This window comes from Symsagittifera roscoffensis, chromosome 6 (genome assembly GCF_963678635.1).
Source record: "Symsagittifera roscoffensis chromosome 6, txSymRosc1.1, whole genome shotgun sequence".
Taxonomy (NCBI): domain Eukaryota; kingdom Metazoa; phylum Xenacoelomorpha; order Acoela; family Convolutidae; genus Symsagittifera; species Symsagittifera roscoffensis.
The window spans coordinates 23,179,173-23,200,855 of record NC_087067.1 but is presented as its reverse complement, the minus strand read 5'-3'; the positions used below and the strand labels follow the sequence as shown (position 1 = coordinate 23,200,855).

At 34.0% G+C, this 21,683-nt stretch overlaps 3 protein-coding genes and 1 non-coding gene across 12 annotated transcripts in view; 3 read left to right on the top strand and 1 right to left on the bottom strand.

Annotated features, from left to right (window-relative positions):
* Positions 1-166: 166 nt before the first annotated feature.
* Positions 167-1,023, top strand: LOC134848561 (uncharacterized). Its single transcript, XM_063866074.1, has 3 exons — positions 167-353; positions 524-604; positions 819-1,023. Exons 1-3 carry the CDS (start codon positions 245-247, stop codon positions 950-952), a joined length of 324 nt encoding a protein of 107 aa, XP_063722144.1. The 5' UTR covers positions 167-244; the 3' UTR covers positions 953-1,023.
* A 428-nt stretch (positions 1,024-1,451) lies between these two features.
* On the bottom strand, positions 1,452-1,533 carry Trnas-uga (transfer RNA serine (anticodon UGA)). Its single transcript has one exon. It is a non-coding gene; the product is annotated as a tRNA-Ser (tRNA).
* A 481-nt stretch (positions 1,534-2,014) lies between these two features.
* On the top strand, positions 2,015-5,995 carry LOC134847965 (charged multivesicular body protein 3-like). The gene is made up of 3 exons (XM_063865267.1): positions 2,015-2,335; positions 4,338-4,523; positions 5,623-5,995. Exons 1-3 carry the CDS (start codon positions 2,147-2,149, stop codon positions 5,881-5,883), a joined length of 636 nt encoding a protein of 211 aa, XP_063721337.1. The 5' UTR covers positions 2,015-2,146; the 3' UTR covers positions 5,884-5,995.
* A 5,291-nt stretch (positions 5,996-11,286) lies between these two features.
* LOC134848393 (Kv channel-interacting protein 1-like) overlaps positions 11,287-21,683 on the top strand; it is a 46,340-nt gene continuing 35,943 nt past the window's right edge. Inside the window, exons 1-2 of one of the 9 annotated variants that reach the window (XM_063865812.1) lie at positions 11,287-11,486; positions 21,002-21,448. In XM_063865812.1, coding sequence (XP_063721882.1) covers positions 21,235-21,448 — 214 coding nt within the window. In that variant the 5' untranslated portion in view covers positions 11,287-11,486; positions 21,002-21,234. Of the gene's footprint in view, positions 11,487-17,835; positions 17,856-19,067; positions 19,597-19,622; positions 19,992-20,839; positions 21,449-21,683 lie in introns of those variants that run through there. The other 8 variants (XM_063865815.1, XM_063865813.1, XM_063865818.1 and 5 more) reach the window with 8 other exon arrangements.

Below are 21,683 nucleotides of genomic sequence, written 5' to 3'. Positions count from 1 at the left end.
GCGATGATACTTTTCTGCAAATTATTAGTTCTACAATTTTAATTTTGTACGAACAATTCGGCTAAATTTTTTTCGATTTTTTGAGTGGTCTAATCTTCTAGCACGGTGTTCTATTCAATGAAAAATGACTACTTTTTTAAAAAATTTTCTGAGTGTGAGTCTAAAATTATTAAGTTGATGACAAAAGTGGAAGTCTGTGACTTAGTAGGACCCCCACTTCTGTCTGCCGACGTCAATATCCCGAATGAGTCTGAAGGAGTTCGAGGAGCGACGAAGACTCTTCGAACACTCCTTCAAGGACTCCCGTCAGGACTCCCTACATCATGCAGCACAACCACAGATGCTGATCCCAGGTGATCACAATCACTACTTTCATCTACTGTCTCTAAACAACAAGCATTTTTAACTAGCAGGGTCTCTTGGCGTAATAACGCTTTCCAACTATTTAAATCGAAGCATGTAGCTGGCTTTTTTAAGGACAGTTGGAATATGTAAAAGTCATAATCGTCCTCCGCATTTTCAGGAGCGTCGAAAACACAAGGGACCAAATCCGAGTTGCAGGCTTTGCAGACGAGAATTGGAAAAATTCCGGCGAGACAATCAGGTAAAATAGTTTTTCATCCGGTCCCCAATTACTAAAAAAAAAATCAGTCAAGAAAATTGATTCCGGGTCAAGTCTTTCAATAGATAAATCAAGGAACTCTTAATTGAATCTACACCCTAGATCTATCCATGTCGTGTCCACGTTCGTTTCTCATATAACAATGATGTATTTATACTGGCATGTTGAAAAGCCAAACATTTGACGCGTGTTTTAGTTCCGACAAGATCTGGCGGCATCAGCAATTACTACTTGCAGAGACAGAAAGCGACTATGAGCGGCAGCAAGCCAAAAAGTTCGTCACTTTCTCAGACCAGCTCAGTTGCTGATTGTCTGAACTGGGGATTCTAAAGACATTTTGATGCAGATATTTTTTGTTCAAAGGAAGCTTTGGTTTTACGAAACAAAAGATATAATAAATATAGCTGCAAATAGATATTTTTTGTATCAATGATGTTTTTGAAAGGGCTATTTAAAAATTTTGCTGCGAGCAAGCGGTTTGAAACTACACCATATGACTTCAGTGAAGTTTTTGACATGCCTGTTTAAAACTTAATGAACGAAATAACGACACGTATTTAGGTCGTATTTTTTCGTTTCAGGAAAGTCTTAATCTTAGATTTTGATCAGGCTCAAATTTAATATTCCGCGTTTTGACTTGTGATTTTTGTTCAATTTCAATTCATTTGCTACAAAGAGGTCAAAGTAAGTTCCTTAATTACATAAGTCAAAATGGCGCAAAAAACGTGAAGGAATTTAGTTTCCAAGTGGATTTTAATTTTTTACAGTGGATTTCACAGTGGAATAGGAAGTTTGAAAACATTTTTCAGTTGGCTGTTTTAAAAAGTTTCGCTGCGAGCAGGGTTCGAACCTACGCGGGAAGATCCCATTGGATTTCAAGTCCAACGCCTTAACCACTCGGCCATCGCAGCTGAGATTTTATGTCTTGATTAAAATCAGATTTGGTTTCGACTAAATTTAAGCCGGTTAGCATAGATGCATTGGTGCAACATATTGAATTTAAGGGAACCAAAAACATTGAAATAAAATTGACAATGAAAGAACTCTTGATGGATGAAACCATTTTAAACGAAAAATCAAGGACTAATTTAAGGCTGAAATCGAACCGCAGTATGATTCCATTGGGTTACTTTCCTACGCCATAATTAATATGGGATTGCAGTTATGGAAACCCTTTTCATTTTTTTAATCACCAGCCAAATTCAAAAGATTATTATGCAGCAATCTAAAGTGACCGCATTGGATCTGGAAGTACTATGCAATTTGGTTTTATTTTTCGATTGCAAAAAAAAAATAATCGTTTTTGAAAGATACATAATACATTAGAAATTAAATCATGGATGCGAGTTGTCGGAGTCATGTTGTTGACACAAATTGTTTTATTTCTAGATAACAATGAATGTAAAAACTGGAGAAATCGATTGTCTTTTGAGCTGAGCGTGTGTCCCTTTCTTGAAAACTTGTGAATAGTAAATCCTCATCTATATCATTGGGTTTCATTTCCAAACATTGATAATTTCCACAATGAATTTATTCAACCGAAAAAAGCCAGAGGAGATTGTTCGAGAATGGGACAGGGCTCTTAATCGAGAGCAGAGGAAAATAGATCGAGAGCTGCAACAATCAAAGCGGCAAGTTCAGAAAATGGAGGCGGATTGCAAAAAGATGGCCAAGAAAAATCAAGTTGACGCTGCAAAAGTCCTCGCAAGACAGGTATCCTGGTTGATATTTGGGCGAGTTTTTTCTTAATAATTGTTTCAAGTCTTAGCAGAATGTCTCCGATTTTTTTTTACGAGTTCCGAACTTTTTTAATAGTTTTTTTTCACCGCTCTAGAATTTCGCTGCATTTGTGACAATGAAAACGTTTTTATTTATCGTCACGCTCATTTTTTGTACGGCCGGTCGACTTTTGACGTCTTCTGAAACTCAGAATTCGAACTCAGCTCCTACTTGTTTCAATAAATTTTAAACCAAAGAAGGATAGCCGGTTACTGCAAAGTAGCACAGAATGTTCCGACCATAGTGTTGAAAAAAAACACTAAAAGTTTCTTCAAATTAGTATCGTTTTGTGATAAAAAATCTGAACGAAAAAATTAGAACTTAAGCATATTCGACAGACATAGTTGGTAAAATCAGCAATTTGAACAACGGTTTTTCTTGAAAAATGACTAAAAAAACCAAAAAGTTACAAATTTTTTTTGCAGTTTTTGTTTTTGATTCCCAAAATGGCGCTAAAAAACTTCAAAATATAACCGTCGAGAAATGAGAATAAAAATTATAAATTTGTTCTTGTTTTTTTTGACACTGGGACAATTTTTTGAAAATATTTTGAAACTGTTTGAATCAAGGCTGAAAGGGTTTTTATATGATATATCACTGGACCAATTCCGATGATATTTTGAGTAGAAAAAAAACAAAAAACTAAAACGCACCAGAATTCAACGTTTCTCCCATTTTCAATGGCCACAACAACAAGGATAGCCGTTTGCTGTGCAAGTAGCACAGAATATTCCAACCACAAACTTTTAAATTATAAATAAATTCAATAAGAACAAGATAGAAATTCAGTCTAAAATATCAGTCTTAAAGGTAATCTTTAGTCGGGTAGACGAACAAAATCAGACCCGTTTTGACACTGAGACAACTTCTTCGCTTTTGCAATCTTAGTCGCAAACAATATAATTTTCTTGTGATAACACGCTTAACCTTGGACGAGCTTTCTGTGAGGTAGTTGAAATTGAGGAAAAAACATACCGATCACGTAGCTCCTTCCCACTTCTAGAAGTGGTCGGAATAATATTTCTTGTTATTGGAAGAGATTTTGTATGATAAATTTTGTGCTAATGCATCCTAATAAAAATTTAAAATGTCAACAGAAATACCTGTTACCAAAACTTATCCCGATTTTTTTCCTGTTAGCAAAACTTATACTGATGTATTCTGACATTCTCGCGTGGGAGAAGATAGCTCAATAGGTACTTGAGGCATGTTTCTTACCACTTAAAAATCGTTTGGATAATCTGAAATCATGAGCTAGACTCTCCAATGCTTGTTGAATACCGAAATTCGCAATATGAAAACTTACAAATTATTTCCCAGTGAAAACAAATGCCTATAAGTGATGCATATGAACCCAAATTTTGTCTCAAGCGAAGAAAAAAATGCTATTACGTACATTTTTATGGTGCAGCGGATAAAAGTTGCAGGTATTCAGATAAAAAGTAACAGCACCAACCCTGGTAACTTGCTTTCCTCGAATCAATGATCGCCCAAACAATAAAAAACGGAAAAAAACTTAAAAAACGTCATTTTTTTCTTTTTCAAAGAGTTTTCTCGACACTCATATAAAAAACTTCAGTTTCAAATTGATAGCGTGTTATATTCGCATCAACCATCTGCTTGAGTTTGAAAAGGCCTTTTTATGCGTTTTGCTATTTTTGCTTGGGTGGATAGCTCAAGTGGTCATTACAGGATGGTGGGTATAGATTGCTCCGATTGACCAGACAGTGCTTTAGCTCAAGTATGGTTTATAGATACCCCAAGCACCCCTTGACAATAGGTACAAAAGGAGCGTTCTTTTTAGTTGAAAGTTCGTCTATGCTTCATCGTTCAATTAGCTCTCATAGCTGTGCAGATTTTGTTACGATGTACCATCGGGGAATTGCTAAGGAGCTCCTACAGTTTTTAATGGTAATATATCTATTTTTATCTTCAGGTCATCCAAGGTCGCAAAGGAATGAACAGACTCCACCAGACTAAAGCGAACATCAATTCAGTCCAACTAAATATGAAGCAGCAGATGGCTATGGCCAAAGTCAGTGGTGCATTCGAGAAGTCCACCCAAGTCATGAAAGCAATGTCGAAACTGGTCAGAGTCCCAGAAGTGATGAAAACTATGCAGGCAAGATTCGGCAACTTTTTTTCTATTTTTTATCATTATTTGCTACATTTAGTTAAGTGACAATCGTGTTTTTTTTAAATGGTTCAAGCTTTAATCAGATTTTTCACGGTCTGACTTTTGAATTCAATTCAACTTGAGGGGCGTCAATGGTTAAAGTTTCATAAAACTAGAATAACTACTACTTTCAAAAATGGATTTCAATGTTCAGAATTTATGTTCATTAGTTTCATCAAAAAATGTGCCAATCATTGAATATTCTGGAATTTCAGAGAGTTTAGATAATATATGTTTTTTAAGAGTCGATAAACGTAGTGCAGACTCATATATAAGGTCGCAATAATTTTTTTCAGGAAAAGTCTTAAAATTTGTTCAAGCTCAAATTTACTTTTTCGCGGTTTGACTTTTGATTTTTTGTAATTTCAGTTCATTTCCGTTGTTAAAAGGAAGGTAAAATCCACTATCAAACTGACAAAATTGTAAATAACACGAAAAACACGTGATCGACTTCTTATTTCTTAAATGGTATATAATTATCAGATTTCCCAGCAAAGCAAAAGTTTTTGTATTGATCCAGTTTTCTCAAATTGGGTTAATTCTTTAAAAAAAATGTCCATCAAAAATTATTTTTGAAATTCAAGAAACTTTAAGGCCAATTATTTTTCTCTTGGAAATTTGAAAGTTGAGGTTTCAAAAATAAGTCAGTGTTTTTTTTTTCTGTTTATTTTCGTTCATTGATTCTCTTTTTTAACTATCTGGTGGCTACTTTTTACATTCGAAAGTTAAAAAATGGCTTAAAGGTCTATTTTTTTTGGTCGCTTTCAAGCTCATAGACCTTTTTCCAATTGAAAACCAGCAGATAAAACCTGCTTTTGAAACAGTTATTTTGATTGCTCTCGGTAGTAAGATTTTTCTAAATCACCATTTTCTAAATAAGAACAATCATTCTTTTTTGGAATTCTGATTATGTGTGGCTAACACTGACGAATCTTTCAGTCTGAGTTAAGTTCTTTGAATACACTCAGTTTTTTACTTCTGCAAATCTTAAAAATTCTGTCTAAAAATTGTTTTTAAAATGATTTTTTGTTCACCTTGAATGCAGGAATTACAACGTGAAATGATGAAAAGTGGCGTGATCGAAGAAATGATGAATGACGCGTTAGATGACGCATTGGGCGATGAAGATTTGGAACAGGAAACAGACGACGAGGTCAACAAAGTTCTGGAAGAGATAATTTCGGGTCAACTGGACAAAATGCCCACCAATTCCTTACCCGCTCAACAGTCACTGGATGCGAATGTCGAAAGTGAAGAGGAAGACGAACAAGCTTTGCAAGAAAGACTCCAAAGTTTGAGAAGCTAATTACTTAACTATGTGTTTTATTATTAGTAGTAAAAGTAGTTGTGAAATTCTTTAGCCACCTTTCTTGTTGCGTGTAACAATGGTCAACTTAACATAAGTTATTATCTTCACATCTGCGAGTTCTGTAATAAGAATTTCGTGCTTAAGAAACTTCCCATACTGCTTATGCATTTAATCTGCAAATCGCTCTATTTTGGTTCTTCTTAGAAAATCTATCAAAATTATCAATTATTTCGGTCTCTGAATGTTTCATTCCTGACTCAGTTTTTGATTAGAACTTAACGAAATATTTTTACAATAGCTTTTTCGAAAAGAATTCCGCAATTTTATATCTTACTCCAGCTGCACCTGTTTATGATCAAATATATGAATTACACTGAATTTTTTTAAAAGGTCAAATTTGAAACCATTTTGATATGGTCCCTTTTCAAGTTATAACTATCATTTGATAAGAAATTAAATTATTATTTTTGCATTTTCTCAGAAAATTTCAAGGCGCTCGAAGATGCTTTAAAAATGGATGAGAAATAAAACTTAATTGAGTTTTGAGTAATTTTAAATCAAATGAAAAATTCAAAATTTGTAGAATTAAGTACATCACCTTATTTCTGATTATAAAAGAATTTATTGGATTTTCGCAATTGGTCAGTCAAACTCGGTGATCGGTCAATTAGCAGAATGGTGTAAGAGCAGAAAGGGCATAAGAGCAGAAAACAGACAAAAATTGAACTATACGTGCTTGAAAAAAAAACAAAGCAATTAGAAAGATCGTCAATATCTAATGAATTCTCTGCCACATTCAAGACATGCAACTCTTTCGTTTCTATTCAGTGACGGCATCTCAATAAGTAAAGAAAGATTAAATGGGAGATTTAAAAAGTACCAAATTTTTAGATAAGAACAGTTGAATTAAAGATCACTGCCACTTCCATATGAGTCAAAGTGTCTGGCGACATGTTCAGTCGTCAGGCAGTACTCACAATTACAACAGTGACCTTGTTTTTTGTTTTCCATATCATAAAATTGATATCTGAAAATATACTAGATACAAGGGTCCACGTGTACGATCTCCGCCTCCTAGAATTAAATGGCAAATTCAAGCATTAGGTCCTGCTTGTACTATACTTAATCTGATTGGCTGGAAACTTTCTTTTAACAAGTGAACGATTTTGTCACTAAATTGATTTTGAGAAAAATTCGTTGCTTTGGTCCGAGACAACAGTGCTGATTTAATTAATCCGTACAAATTGAACAAAAATTGAAAGTTCCAATGCGTTTTACTCAAAGTGTGCTAAAATTAGACAAAACGAGAAGATGACTAAAATTAGTTAGAATTTCATATGCCCAGAGTTATTTTAATGCAATTTGCTATGCGCGAATTTCAGACCCAAAAATTTACCCCGAAAATGTTTTTTTTTAGTTGTATTAATTACGCTGAAACTACCAATTAAGTGATGAGAAACTTATATCATTGGGTTTCGGAAATTGAACTGCATCTAAATATTTCTGGTGTAATTCTAAGCAACTTTTGTTCTTTCCACTTTTTGAGTCTAATCTTACCCCATTTTGAGTAACACGCGTGTAAATTTTTCTATATTGTTTGTTTTGTCTGGTTAATTTAAAACAGTATTGTAGAAAAAGGTTTCTACGGGATTGACAGTTCTATCCAATCGAAGCCCGTTCATTCATTCGCTTTGAGATGCAGTTTTTGCTTCTGATGCTAATTATCAGTAAAGGAAATAGCCAATTTGTTCATTAAAGCTTTAGTTGTATTTAAAACAAAAATGGGTTTCCTCTAACAAACTGAAATCTGCTTAAGAAGAAAATATGTTAAATTTTTTTTTTAAAGTTAACACACATGAACATGTCTTATGTTTTGAAGCTCAGGTAATACCAAATACTAGAAAACTGTTGGCAGTAATTTTCCAAACTGCTTTTTATCATTTGGTAAATTATGACGAATGAACAGTGGAATTAATGTAGTATTTTTATTAACATAATCGACTGCTTGCCGGAAAGATTAATTAATTGATCCTTGTAAAAAAATAGTAAATCTTAAATTTAATTCAAATAGCTTAACGAAGGCTATTCTTTTGTGATCAGCTGTTTTCTGTTCGAAATATCATTAATTTTAATTATCAGAATAATTAGTGTATTCTAAGTTACTCGAACTAATGTGAAATTTGCTCTGATTTATTACGCTTGCGATTAGCAAGCGTTATCAAATCGGAATGTAGACTTTTTTTCGGGTTAACAACTGGTTTAAGCAAATCACGTATGGTGCTTCTTTTATGAAGCTTCTCTTCAGCTAACATCCTCAATTTCATAACAATTCAAATTTATTTCTGGATGGGTGCTAGTTACTACAGTATAGTTTCACGGCAGTTTTTTTAATTTTTTTTTACAAAATCTGTTTTTTTTTTCGGCTCAACTGGTGTCTGCTCAAAGGTTGTCGGCCTTGTTTCCGCTTTGTAAGTTTTTTTTCAGTTGCTAATTTGAATTTCAATTCTCTTACTTGGCATGCATGCTTAGCATTCCTGTTTAATAAAATCAGTTAATGTGAAAGTGTATGGGTTTGGTTTTTTTTATACGAATTTTTTTGAAACGTTTTGGAAAATTTGTCACTTTTTGCAAAAAAGTGATATTTTTTTCTCAAAATTACCCATCTACCTATTCTCAAAAAAGGGTACCTAAAGACTACCTGCATTTTTGTGTGCCTGTATACCCCTGGTTTCTTTTTGCTTTACCCCTTTGTCTACAGCCTTCAAAAAAGTGTGAGTGGGCAATATTTGACCAAACTGAGATTTTGGTTTCAATGAACAGAAAGGAATAAAAAAGCTTCCCTCCAAAAGCTGCCACGTCCAAATTTAATTTACACATAAAGTTATGGCTCTCGGACTAGCAAGTTTTGATCTTTTTGTCCGTTTTTGTATCTTTTTTCAATTACCTCGAAAACTACCTCCCAAACCTGAGGGTGTGGGTTCAGTGGAGATAACGAGTAGTGGGAAGCTCTTGTGCTCTAGCGAACACTCACAATTTTTTCTCAAAAAGTTTTCGTCCTCGGAAAAGTCAGTTTTTTGATTTTTGAGCGCTTTTCTAAATTTTATGAAACTTATCAAAAAATATCCTCCCATATTTAGGGTTTTGGGTTCAATCCAGAGAACAGGTGGTGGAAAGCTTAGTTGCTTACGGGCTTACACTCAAGTTTTTCGAAACAAAAATTTATGGTCTTCGGAAAAGTCCAAATTTTGTTTTTGTTACCGTTTTTCGAAACTTTTCGACTTTTCTCTATTTGCTTGATTATTTGCTACGCCCAGTTTCTTTTTAAAAAAATGGTCTTCAACAAAGTAAAAATTTTGAAACTTCGACCGCTTTTTAGAAGTTTTTTGTCCCCACTAGAAAATACCGTGCCAAATCTCAGGTTAAATGTTCAATCGAGAAACCCGATTTTGGGAGTCTTCTCTTTTTAGCGGCCACGACCTGCTTTTAGCAGAAAAAGTTTACGGATTTCGGAAAGTCAAATTTTGACCGTTTTTTAGAAACTTAATGAATTTCTTCAAAAACTACCCTATCAATTTTGAGATGAAATATTCAATGGAAAGAAGCGGTTGCGCAAATTTTTCCTGCAGTAGCGGCTATTCCTTAATTGTAAGAGACAGGTTGTTTTTGGAAAAGTTCTGATATCTCGAAATTTTTCACTCTTCATTTTTTTTAGTAGAGAAACAACTAAAGTTTTGGGCAAAGTCCAATTTTTGAAATTACGCATATCGTCCCGCATCAGTAAAATTAATTCAGAAAATAGCAAACAGGTACCTCTACCTTGAGTTGGGGCTAGGTGTCCTTCATCGAGACATACGAAAAAATTTGGTTCACCTAGTTTTTTTCACAATTGTTCATTATTTTGATTAGTGCTTTTTTACGATTGTTTTGTATCGCAAGTGGTGCGAAATTCCGTTTCGCCTCCGTGTCTAATCTGGGTTTAAATTCTGTACATAAGCCCTTTTTCAAAACGATTGGGTCTGTATGTCAATTGGTTGGATCGACTCTGAAATTATATTATTTGTCGAATCTAAAAACTTTACACATTGCCAGATTGACTTCCGTATGCAGAATCAGAACAAGGATAGCCGGTTACTGTGTAAATTTTATAGAAATTTCGGCCATATTCTTTAGAAAACTACGATTTAGAAAGTTTTTTTTTCAAATTAGTGTAGTTTTTTCCTGCTGGTTGTGATAAAAAAATCTGACGTAAAAATATAATTTAGGCATTTTAGACAGACATAGTAATATAGGCAAACTCGACAAAAAATTTCGAAGAAAAATGACTAGAAAAACTAAAAAAGCTAAACATTTTTTCAAAAATTTTTGCAGAAAATTTTAATTTTTTTTGAAAATTTGGTTCCCAAAAAAAGCTAAAAAAAACTCCAAAAATTAGTTTTATTTGCTTAAATCAAGGTCTTAAATTAGGCACAATTCAGTTTGTAAGCCTAATCGCTTGCATTATTCGCTCGAATTAAGACAAAAAAAATTCAAACCGCTTTTTCTCGACACTGGGAAGACTTTTTGGAATTTTCAAGAAGTAATTCGAATAACGACTGAAAGGGCTTTAATGTGATTTATCACTCAACCCAGTCCGATCATTTTTTTTGATACCTGATTTTGTGTGGAAAGCAAAAAGCAAGAAAATAACTAAAGTACACACGAATACAAAGTTCTTCCACATTTTCAATGGGCGGAACAATGAGATATATAGTCTCAGTTTTATTTAAATTTAATTTATCTTTCTGCGGTCCCCCAAAAAATTGGAAATACTATCATTTGATTGTTCTAGAGTGCTTTAAAATTTCAAAAAGAAACTTTATCTTAAGTAAAGGGTCATTTAAAAAAATTTTCTCGTATTTTCCGGAAAGAAATTTCGCAATCTTCTGATTTGAGAGAGATTTTTATAATCGCAGATTCGGCTTTTATCAAAGTCGAGTTTGAGTCTCCTAAGCAAAGTCTTAGCTAAAAAACTTGCGGTAAAATTTCGTTTAAATGATTGATGAAAGTTGTTGTCCAAGAAAAACGGCCTAAGAGTATAAATTTTAAGCACAAAACGTTGTCGAATTATTTTAATTTGGTGCAATATCTCTAAAAACCGAGAAATTTCAAACATAATCTTGCATTTCTGAGGTTAAATTTCATGTTCGATTCAAAAATTTGGTGAAACCTTTGAATTGAATACAGTCATTTGAACTGCTGTATTATTCTACCGGATAAGATTGCTAAAACATGATTCGTTTCTTGACATAAAAAGGGAAAAGCATGTTACTTGAAACCGTCTCACTTAATATCCTTGAAACTGTGCTTCGATACCATGTTTTTTCAGAAACACGTTTTTTTCTACTTTATATGGTTATTCTAGATATCGGCTAGTAAAAGTACCCTTTATTTGATTCCTTAGATTTTTGTCCGCGCATTTGAAATGACCGGTATTAAACGGTTGAATCCGTTGTTTTAGAGCTCTTCAAATTCACTAAAGTTACCCGTTTTCTAAACAGTTGTTAACGTTATACATGGTATTTCGATTATTTGTGGTGAGATAACGTGGCGGATTAAAAAAGGTATTTTTTTCCAATTAGCTCTGAAATTTGACTCCAAAAAATTTATCCAACTGTAAGGTGTAATATTACCAAACTTCCTTTTTGTTTGTTAAAAAAATGAAATGTATAAATCAAATATCCACCAACTCACTAGAAGTTAGATTTATCTCCCGAACCAATAGACATTTACTGTTATTTCACGTAACCTTCTTACTTCGAAAATCTTTAAAGCTTTCCAGCGAATATATGTCAATCAGTTTTAATCCGTCGACCCCAAAGAGGGAAAGGAACTTTGCACATGGTGTGATTTTTCTCACGCTTTTTCATGTACCCATCACGGTCGGATGGGCTTGAGTAATGTATAGTATTCAAGCTTTCTCAGTCGTTCAATTCTAAAAGCGAATTTAAGAGAAATTTTCTGTTTGCCGAGAAACAATTGCTGAATATTGCCGTTTTACTTTTATCAGATATTGGAATTGTTTTTAATCCAATAAATCATTCACCTCAGTTTTAGTTTTACTAAGTTTTTAAAGTCGTTTCAGACTTGTTTTATATTATTTGGAGTTAATTCGTGATTATTAACTTGTTCAGAGATTCTAGAAAAACCCAATTACTGGAAGTTTTGCTTGCTCGGCGAAGTATTAATATCAAAATCTCTTTTTTGGAAGGTTTTTCGGCGCAGATGGAGGGGACAATTTTTTGGTAAGTCTGACAAAATAATTAATATAACATCGGCAATTTCATATTATTGGAAATTTTCCTAAAAAACTACGGCAGAATTATTTACCTTAATTGTTTCCTTAAATGTTTCCTCCATCTGCTCTTAAATTTAACGGAAAAATTAGATTTTGATGTTAGTATTTCACAAAGCATTTTATTTTCACCGTGAGGACAGAATGTCAAAAGGTGCGAGGGTTAAAATTAAAAATCAAAAAAGATTAATAGTAGTCTAAGAATATAGTTAATGTAGGAACGAGAACTTCACATAATCGGAGATTCTTTTTATATTTTAAAGCAGAATCAATTACATTAAATGTTTCCTTTCAATTCTATGAAACAATGCTCCGTTCATCTTAGCCTAAATTTAAAAGAACAAAATAGAATTCGATGTTATTATTTCACAGAACAATTCAATTTGAACGTGATGGTAGATTGTTAAAAGCAGCGAAATTGGAATTAAAAAATTATAATCGGGTAAGAGTAGTCTGAGAAATTAATTAGCTTAGGGCTGGCAACTTCATATTATCCAAAACTCTTCTACAAACTGCAGAATTTTCACATCAATTTTTCCTTTTAACACAATGAAAAAATCGCCCCTGCATCTGAGCTTAAATAGGAAATATTAGATTTTGATGTTAGTAAATCACAGACCCTTGTTTCACTGTGAGGGCAGGCCTCTTGAAAGGAGCCAAGGTGGAAATTCACTAAAGATTAATGTAAAAACAGCAACTCTGTTTCGCCAAAATTCTCACGAGCAGTTTGCCATAGTTGAGTTTGCCATAGTCAATCCCCCTACAGCAGGGTAAGAAGATGATCCTCAGTGAGAAGAGCGTCACCACTTTCTTCTCCACCTCTTGTGACGCAAAATAGATCCCAAGGGTCACCATGTGTGGCAAAGAAACGAAGTTTGATCTAGCTCCGAGGCTCCTTTGTATTTACATGCACAGAAACATCCCTTCCCAGAAACAAGTGAATTACGTGATTGCGAAGGTGCAAAAAAGATGTAACCTCGTTTCCTGCATAGGGAATACGGAATAAGGCTGGAAAAGAGACCCCTTCGCAAAGTGTACCTCGCCAACCAAAGGAGCGTTATGGATTAGGCGGCCGCCGCCTGGCGCTCTCGAAGAACCTGTTGGACTGTCTTGAACAAGCGCAAAACCAAGCGCTGAGAAGGATCACAGGCTAAACTTCTTCCTCGGGGGCTCATCTACGAGTCGGTGTCCAGACATAAAGTCTACAGGTGCCCGCCTCTACACCCAGATTTGTCGCGCTAGAAGGCAACCAGAGACTAAGACGGTCGAGACAGCTGGAGGAGACAGAGCAAGCATATCGCTGATTCCCTTCCCACGTGTCTGTCCCCCGAGAGCTTTTAGCACTGCCCTAGACGCCCCACTGCTAGAAAATGGACGGTGCGCCCAAAGCTAGCCAGAAAGAATAGAAGCGATGACGACTGCAACGACGCCCTCGACGTCTTCGGAAACAACGGGGTGATGTGGGCCATCTACACTTATAGTTTAGTCTCTGGAGGGAGCAGAGAAGGGGGAGCGATGATGGTAGAGACCCATCCGCTTCAGAAAGTGTGACCTGCATAAAGAGGAGGACAGCTCTTTGTACGAGGAAGAGAAGAAGGCGTTAAAGTCTGCACTGAACTGGCTAGAAGGCCAAGCTACTGACGAAACTGCCAAAATCATGATCTCTACCAACTCGCTATACCTAACAACTGCCCTCGAGAACGACAGTGAAGACATCATTCATATAAGACGACAATTGGTTTTCGTAAACCGCCCCATCGAAACGCAATGAATCCCCGATCAATGGAGATACCTGGAAACTAGGTTGAAAACAGACTAGCAAACAATGCCTCGATCCTGAAAAGTGATCATCGATTAATTATTTTGAAGAGTGAAAAAGCCGTGATGAAAATTTCTATCAACTATTACACTCTAAAACCGCAGCTGTAAACGCCAGTTACTCAGCAAAGCGCGTCGAAGCTACCGTGACCAACCAGAGAAACGCTGTTATGCTAGCAAGGCTGAGGGCAGGCCATTGTATGCAGTTGGCAGCAGCGTACAACCATCTAATTGATCATGCGACCGATCCGAAATAGAAGAGGTGCGGTGAAGACAATGATTCCCCTGAGCACTGGATACGCGAGACGAGATATATTCAGCGACCACAGATTGGAGCTCTCGATCATGACAGAATACCGGAAGGGGACGTTAGAGCTGGCAGATCAAGGTTTTTACTAGACTACACTTCGGCTCCACATACATACAAACCAAGATAAGCTGCTAGTTGAAGGGGAAATAAAAAGGCGTCTTTTGAAAAACAACGCGAGCAGAGCAGGCAGTGGTTGATAGCATCAGGGGGAAATGGTGAACATCAGGGTACTGTTGAGCTTGAGAAGCAAATAGAATTTTAGAAGCAAGTAGAGTTGTAGATGCGTATGAGCTGAATTAGCTTGTGGAACTCGAAGTTCTTTGGAGCCTGTGAGTCAGAAGTTATGATAAAAGCAAATATGACAGAAGATGAGGGAAAACAGCTGAGTGCGGAACAAAAAGACACCACAGGAAGCCGTGAAACGTTCTGTACAGAGAGAAATGGACAACATCTATTGATAGAAACGTTTCTGTACAGGGACGCAGAGTCACTTTTTGGGTCACTCCACTGCTTACTCCTGGTATGTTTTGTTTTCTAGGTCGGCACCATCTTATTTGTACAGAAACGTTTCACGGCGTCCTGTGATGTCTTTTTTCCCCACTCAGCTATGTATGTATTTATCTATGTATGTATGTATGTATGTTCCTCAATACATAAAAAGATACATACATACATAAAATATATACTTTCATTTATTTATACATATATTTAAATACTTATACTCAATTACATACATACATAAATACATACATAAATGCACACTTACGAGGATCCTTACTTGCATAGAAGCTTGCATACATACACACACACACACACACACACATATATATATATATATATATATATATATATATATATATATATATATATATATATATATATATATCAGATTACTTTTTGTTTTGCAAAACTGCTTCTAGAAAAACAATTTATTTTTAGAAATTTTGAGTGATTATGTACTATTGTAACACAACTTGCTCTAATGTTATTATAAATAGGAATTTAAAAAGTTATCCAAAGTTTATACACAAAAAGCCACCCAACTGTGAGTACAGAGAGCTGTGAGTACAGAGAATTATAACATGCATACATACAGAAATCATACTTGCATCGAGAATATTAACCATCTCGTTTTCAGCCATAGAGTATTCATTCAAAATGTAAAAATACTTTCTATTTGTGACAACAAAAATTATCAAACACCATTTTTCCATGAATTTTATACCAAAGGTTTTTTCAAGAAAAACAATTTTTCAACCAATTGAACATATGGGAAAGAGTAACCTAAACAAAAAAAATAGGCAATCAAAAATTTAGAATCTAAACAAACTAATTTGAGGTTTTTTTCTATTAAACTTGAATCATTCAGGTTTTGACAAGCAAGTTTAAATTTTTGTTTTGGAACTTTTCGAGTTGTAGTTAAATCTGGTCTTAATTTTGTCCAATATTTTAATTTGCTAGGTCGAACAGCAGTACATCTGCTAGTTGATCCGTCAAAGGCAGCCCGGGTTGACAAAAATGCTTATCATACAATTTTCATACATGAAAAAAAATGCTTATCATACTCTTTCATACAATTTCACAGAGCAAAAGTAAGGGTATGAAAGAAGCAAAATAAGCATTTTTTCCATAAATGAAATTGTATGATAAGCATTTTTTCCATACTATTAAATTGTATGATAAGCAGTTTTTCCCTAAATGAAAATACAAAAAAATTTCGTTTCGAAATTTCGTTTTTCAACTGAAGATTGTATGATAAAAATTTTTCATAAAAAATTTTAAATCATTTTTTAATGACCAGAAAGCTTCAAAAGAGGCAAGTAGATCAAAAATGTTCATTAAAAATTTTTAAAACACTTTTTAAATTTTGTATGAATTTTCTATGATGAGCATTTTTTCCATAGACTTCATATATGAAACTGTATGATAAGCATTTTCTTCTATGGACGTCAACCCGGGAGGACAATTTGTTCAGAAAAAATGTCTTTCAGGTTCAACGGGCTCGTTTTTTTGTCTCAAAGGTACTTGTCATATTAGTTCATCACACATCTGCCAAATACTCAAACTAGTGGGTAACTAGTGGATCTAGTTGAAAACATGAAATCATTAGTGTAGTATTTAACTAGCATACATAACTGAATGCTAGTTAAATACTACACTAGCAGATTTTAAGTGACTCGGTAAAGCAGATTATTGTCAGATTAACAAGATTCATTCGCAATGTCAAGTATAAATTACCTTTTTCCTTGTAGCAACAAAAAGCTTTCAGAGAACATTTTAAAACACTTTTTTCAGGGAACAGTGTTTTCACGAAAAATGGTTTGAAAACCATTTGAGCATATGGGAAAAGTAACTTTGACATGCAACAAAGAACAGCAGAAAACAGTAAAAAAAGTTTTAAAAACTGTTAAAAAAAGTTTTTTTCAGAAATAACATTACGATGTCAAACTGTGCATTTTGTGAATTGTACCTGGATTCCGCTACAAGGATGCTCCCTTTGTTTTTCTTTTGTTCTTTCGTTTTCTTTGATCGTTCCGACAAAGTTTTAACATGTTTAAAGACTGGTCTCTGGAATACAGACACAAAGTTGTGCGCCTATCCAATGCACAGTTTGGCCTCGTAATGTAAATTGAGCCTTTGATGTGTTAACAAGTGCTCGTAGCTGTTCCGCATGACAGGATCCGAATTTTTCCATGTGGCGTTAAATCGCCTGTCCTTGAGGCGTTAAAGTTATTCCAGTTTTATTTTGCAAAGCTGCTTCTAGAAAAATTACTTATTTTTCAAAATTTTGAGTGATTATGGTACAATTGTAACACAACTTGCTCTACTGTTATTATAAATTGGAATTTAAAAATCATCCAAAGTTGATAGTGCAAAAAGCCACAAACTTGTGAGTACAAAAAACTAAACAATCGCATTTTTAGAAGTTAGAGTTCAAATAGCGCACCAAAGGCTGCTTTGCGATGAAAGGGTTTTAGTAGGGCAACTAGCCTCCTACTACGCAAAACGCAAATCCCCTCATTTCATATAAGAGCAACACTTTATTTTTAACAACTCTCTGTATTAGAAAACAATACCTTGAACAAAAAAAGCTTTTTGCATTGATTTTTAACAAAGTAACTGACCAAACCATAACCATAAATTGTACTTTTTGTTATTGTTTGACTTGTTTTTATTGTCCTAAGTGGACAAATTTTGAAGCGCTGTTTAAATTGACGCATTGTAGATTTCATCATTTTTTTCTCCGCGATAACCTTCACCCGTCTCTTTTTACATCGATGGTTTTGCTCTTAATGATAAATTTAAAAAAAGAACCTTTTTACTTTTAATGGAGAAAATATATATCGTAGACCAGTCGAAAACAAAATAAAACATTTTGCTCTAATATCCCCAAGAAAACGCCTCAGTTTTTTTGAAGTTTTCATTCAAAATTGTGATAATTTTTCAATCAATCCGCTTCATTTTTGAAATAAAATGGGAATAAAAAAAACAGCACTTAGCGATGCAACTGTGAGTACATATCTCAAAATAATTGCCTTTATAGAAATTAAGGTACCCCTCTAAATAGTGGGTGCCCCTCAAAAGCTGTCTTGTTATAAAGGGTGATTAAAGGGTGATTACCTCGGTGGGGGGAGGTCATCAGTGATCATTTACGATAATCTCTCTTCAATTTCTTTCAATTGATTCACCTTATTTTTGATGACTGTGGATAAAATAGAGAGCAATACCCACAAAAAAAATAAAAGCTTATTTAGTGTTTTTTAAACCAAGCACTTAAACATGCGCATAAATTAATTGTTTTGTGTTATTGATTGATTTTTTTTTCGTACATTAAGTGGGCAAAAATAAAGCGTTGTCCAAACTGACGCATTGTAGCTTTCATTATTCCTCTCCTTGGTGATAACCTTCAACCACCCGTGGTTACATTGATGGTTTTGTCTTTCTTTTGATTAATTCAAAGACGCAACTGATTTGCCTTGATTGATGCAAAAAAAATTCTTCATTTTATTGGCCAGCCGAAAAAAATGATTACCTTTTTTGACATTTAAATTTTTTGGGTAAACAAAAAAGTTAAAATCCCGCAAAAACGCTTCAGTTTCCCGCAATTTTGACTCAAATATACTCAAAGTATCTTTGTACTAAGAATTGCGATTATATAACAATATAACTTTGTTAAAAATCATCGATGCCGCCGAAAAACAAAAGTCAAGGTTTGTTTCAAAAAATGGATGAAATTTGTGTACAACCAGGGGCGGATCTAGAATTTTCTCGAGAGGCGGGGGCGGATATTCAAAAAACCACAACCACAAACATTAAAAGTTTCTAATATTAACAATATTCTGGTGTCAGTTATAAACGCAGTATGATGATATCTCTAAAAGCGTCTTTTTACAAGTATTCATTGAACAATAGCTTATAAACCAACAGAACCTTAAAAGTGTCATGTCCACTCTGCAGTTTTTAATCAGAAAACAATCATATCTGCAGCATCAAAAAATTGCAACGCTTCACGCTTATGAAACGATATCGACACAGAGACAATTTTTTTCTGGATTTAAATTGACTCCTTTTAATGTCAAGTTTCAGAAAACTTTTGCTGCGAGTAAAAAACAAAAGCTGAGTAAAAAGTGTCCTTGTGACATTTTTGACATTTTGGTAATATTTTTTTGAATACTTTGGCAATTTTTTTTTTGAATTTTGGCGCTGTATCTTGTTTGTTGTTGTTGTTGTGGTTTTTCAGCTGAGAATTTAAATTTGTGAGAGGGAACAACCAATTGATAAAAATGTCAGAAAAAGGAAATGTTAGCCTTTGATTTGAACAGACTGATGAATTCAACTTTGATTTTCCTTCGAATGTGACTGTCATCACCTGATGCTTCAGGGTAGAAAGTAAAAATTGAGAATTAAAAAAAAGACAATACTGCACCAGGTTTTGACTTATCGATCTCATTTCTGTATTGCCCTTTTTGCACCTATGGGCGCCAAATAAAAAATTAACTAGACCGTGAATGAAAACACGGAACATATGAAATTTGATATCAAAAATGCGAACTGTTAGCTTGGAATTCATTAATTTTTTATACACGCTGATTGCTCTTTCTGTTATTACGGCAGTCAAAAAATGAATACTTTATCGACTTAAATTTGCTGCGCTAAATAGAGAAAAAATTGTCTTCGCATTCAGTTTAGTAGCCAATCATTCAAATTTTTATGCTTCACTTATTTTTTCATCCCTTATTTTGTCCATTTGGTACCAAAACTGATTTCATTGAGAAAAAAAAACCAACCTACTTCAGAAAAGAAATTAAAGTCAATTGTAGCTCCAAAGAGCAGCTATTTTTAATAGACCAATTTTTTAGTTTCTACAAAATGATATCAAAAATCATTAAAAGCTGGCTTAAATAACTATAAATCAATTATTTAAGCGTATTTACAAAGCTTATAATATTTATAGGCAAACTGATTTTAAAATGAATAAATATGTCAGTGACGACGTTTCCTATTTTTAAGAGTTTATGAAATTTTCATTATCTGATTGTTTTTGTCCTGTGGGATTTGAACTATTTTATCGTCCATTATATCTTACTGATTTACCACCTTCGTACGTAATACCCAATAATTTTCATAAAAGCGTTGGAATTCTCGGTTTGAAAAATTTTAACAATTTCTTCAAAGATGTTCTAAAGGTCAAAGAGCTTTCCACTTGTTTAAAAAAAACTATATGACAGCTGTTTTTTATGTGTTTTATTTGGGCTGAAAAATGTTCAAAGCATGTTATTTTTTAATCGTTCACGGCAGACTTTTTTTGTGTTATTGGTCGGCGCCTCAAGTATTCTAAGAACTCACTAAACGGAAGTAATTTTCTTTGTTCTGCAAAAATACCAATTTTCAAAATTGCAAGTTTTTTGCAGTTTAATCGCTTCATTGAAGATCTGCCTGGCAATATTATTCGAAAAATTAATATAATTGCTTAAAAACCTCAATTTAAAATTCAAGCTAAATTTTTGACAGGTTAGCTTAAAAATATTTGAATTTTCCATTACTTAAGAAAACATTTGCTAATTTTGTGTCTTTGGACTATCGACTCTCGATGAAAGACAAATAGATCCAAGCCAGGCTCCAATTTTTTCTACATTATTTTTTAAGTTAAAAACGAAAATCTGACTTTTCTGTTAAAACTAATTTGATGGTACGAGCAAGTCAGAAAGCATTTTATGAAAATACTCCAGAAAGCCACAGAAAGCATTTTATGAAAATACTTCAAATCTTATGAAGGATAGCTTAAGCGTCTGAAAAAAAAGCTACAAAATCCTTAAAATTACTCTATTATATTTTACTCTACAAAAATGTAAATTTATTTGAAGCTAGCATTCATTTATCTAACAAAGTGAACATATTTGAAACAATTTATTTGACTCAAAAAGCAAAACCGTATGTTTTTTAATAACTTTTTTTTTCAAAAAAAAACGACCAAAAAGCCATGTTCACTCATATATTTTTTATTTATGAAGGTATGAAAATAGGGATTATTAATTTGTGTTTCATTAACTTTTTATGACCCCGAGTAATAAAGTTTGCTTCTTGTTACATTTTACGAATCTAAAAAAGACAACATTTGCGGCTTGCATTTCTCTTTGAAGTTGAAAAAATTTCAGTTCCGTTCTTATTTCACATTTCTTCAGTCTCCCGATTTTATTGGAGGATTAAAATATTGATTAGATAATGCGAGCAGTTTTACAATCGGGTCGCTTTTACAATGTACTTTTAGCCCAGAAAACGCCAAAAACCACTTAAGTCGTCAAAAAAGAACAGCTTTACTCTTTAAAAAAAAAAAAAGAGTTTACTATACGGATGTTCTTCAATTGATTTACCTTTACAAATTTCAAAAATGATATCGGAAGGCGAGCCTTCGTCCACAGTCGGCAGACCCCAAAGACGAATGGCCGTTGCAATAGGAATGAACGTAGGAGTTTCGAGTCCCGATCGATCTACTTCTGGAAATCATTTTTTCGCCACTGCATCAACGCATTTTTCAAGGATGAAAAGAATGTGGTCCAAAATTACAACCGCTTCGTCAGCTTTCAGTGCCATTCATAATGCAGGTATGGTCCTTCTTAAAATTTGAGCTTTTTTTTCTAATTTTTGAAATGATATTGGAAAATCTCGTCCAAAAAAATTGCCCAAGTGATTCATCGATTTCATCAGATTTTGATCCTGAAAGCAGTTCAGTTTTTGAGCACGATTGTCGCCCAAACACTGAGCTAATTTTTTAAGAATGGTCTCAGAGTTTTTATTTCTGTCGTCAGTAAATATGAAATTGTTTATTTCTTGTCAGTA

Bases quoted from the DNA above. Each gene is read 5' to 3' on its own strand.
- LOC134848561 (XM_063866074.1), top strand. From the start codon at position 245: ATGAGTCTGAAGGAGTTCGAGGAGCGACGAAGACTCTTCGAACACTCC. The intron at 354-523 runs GTGATCACAATC...CCGCATTTTCAG, and splicing joins ACCACAGATGCTGATCCCAG to GAGCGTCGAAAACACAAGGG. The intron at 605-818 runs GTAAAATAGTTT...CGCGTGTTTTAG, and splicing joins AATTCCGGCGAGACAATCAG to TTCCGACAAGATCTGGCGGC.
- LOC134847965 (XM_063865267.1), top strand. From the start codon at position 2,147: ATGAATTTATTCAACCGAAAAAAGCCAGAGGAGATTGTTCGAGAATGG. The intron at 2,336-4,337 runs GTATCCTGGTTG...TTTTATCTTCAG, and splicing joins CAAAAGTCCTCGCAAGACAG to GTCATCCAAGGTCGCAAAGG. The intron at 4,524-5,622 runs GCAAGATTCGGC...CCTTGAATGCAG, and splicing joins AAGTGATGAAAACTATGCAG to GAATTACAACGTGAAATGAT.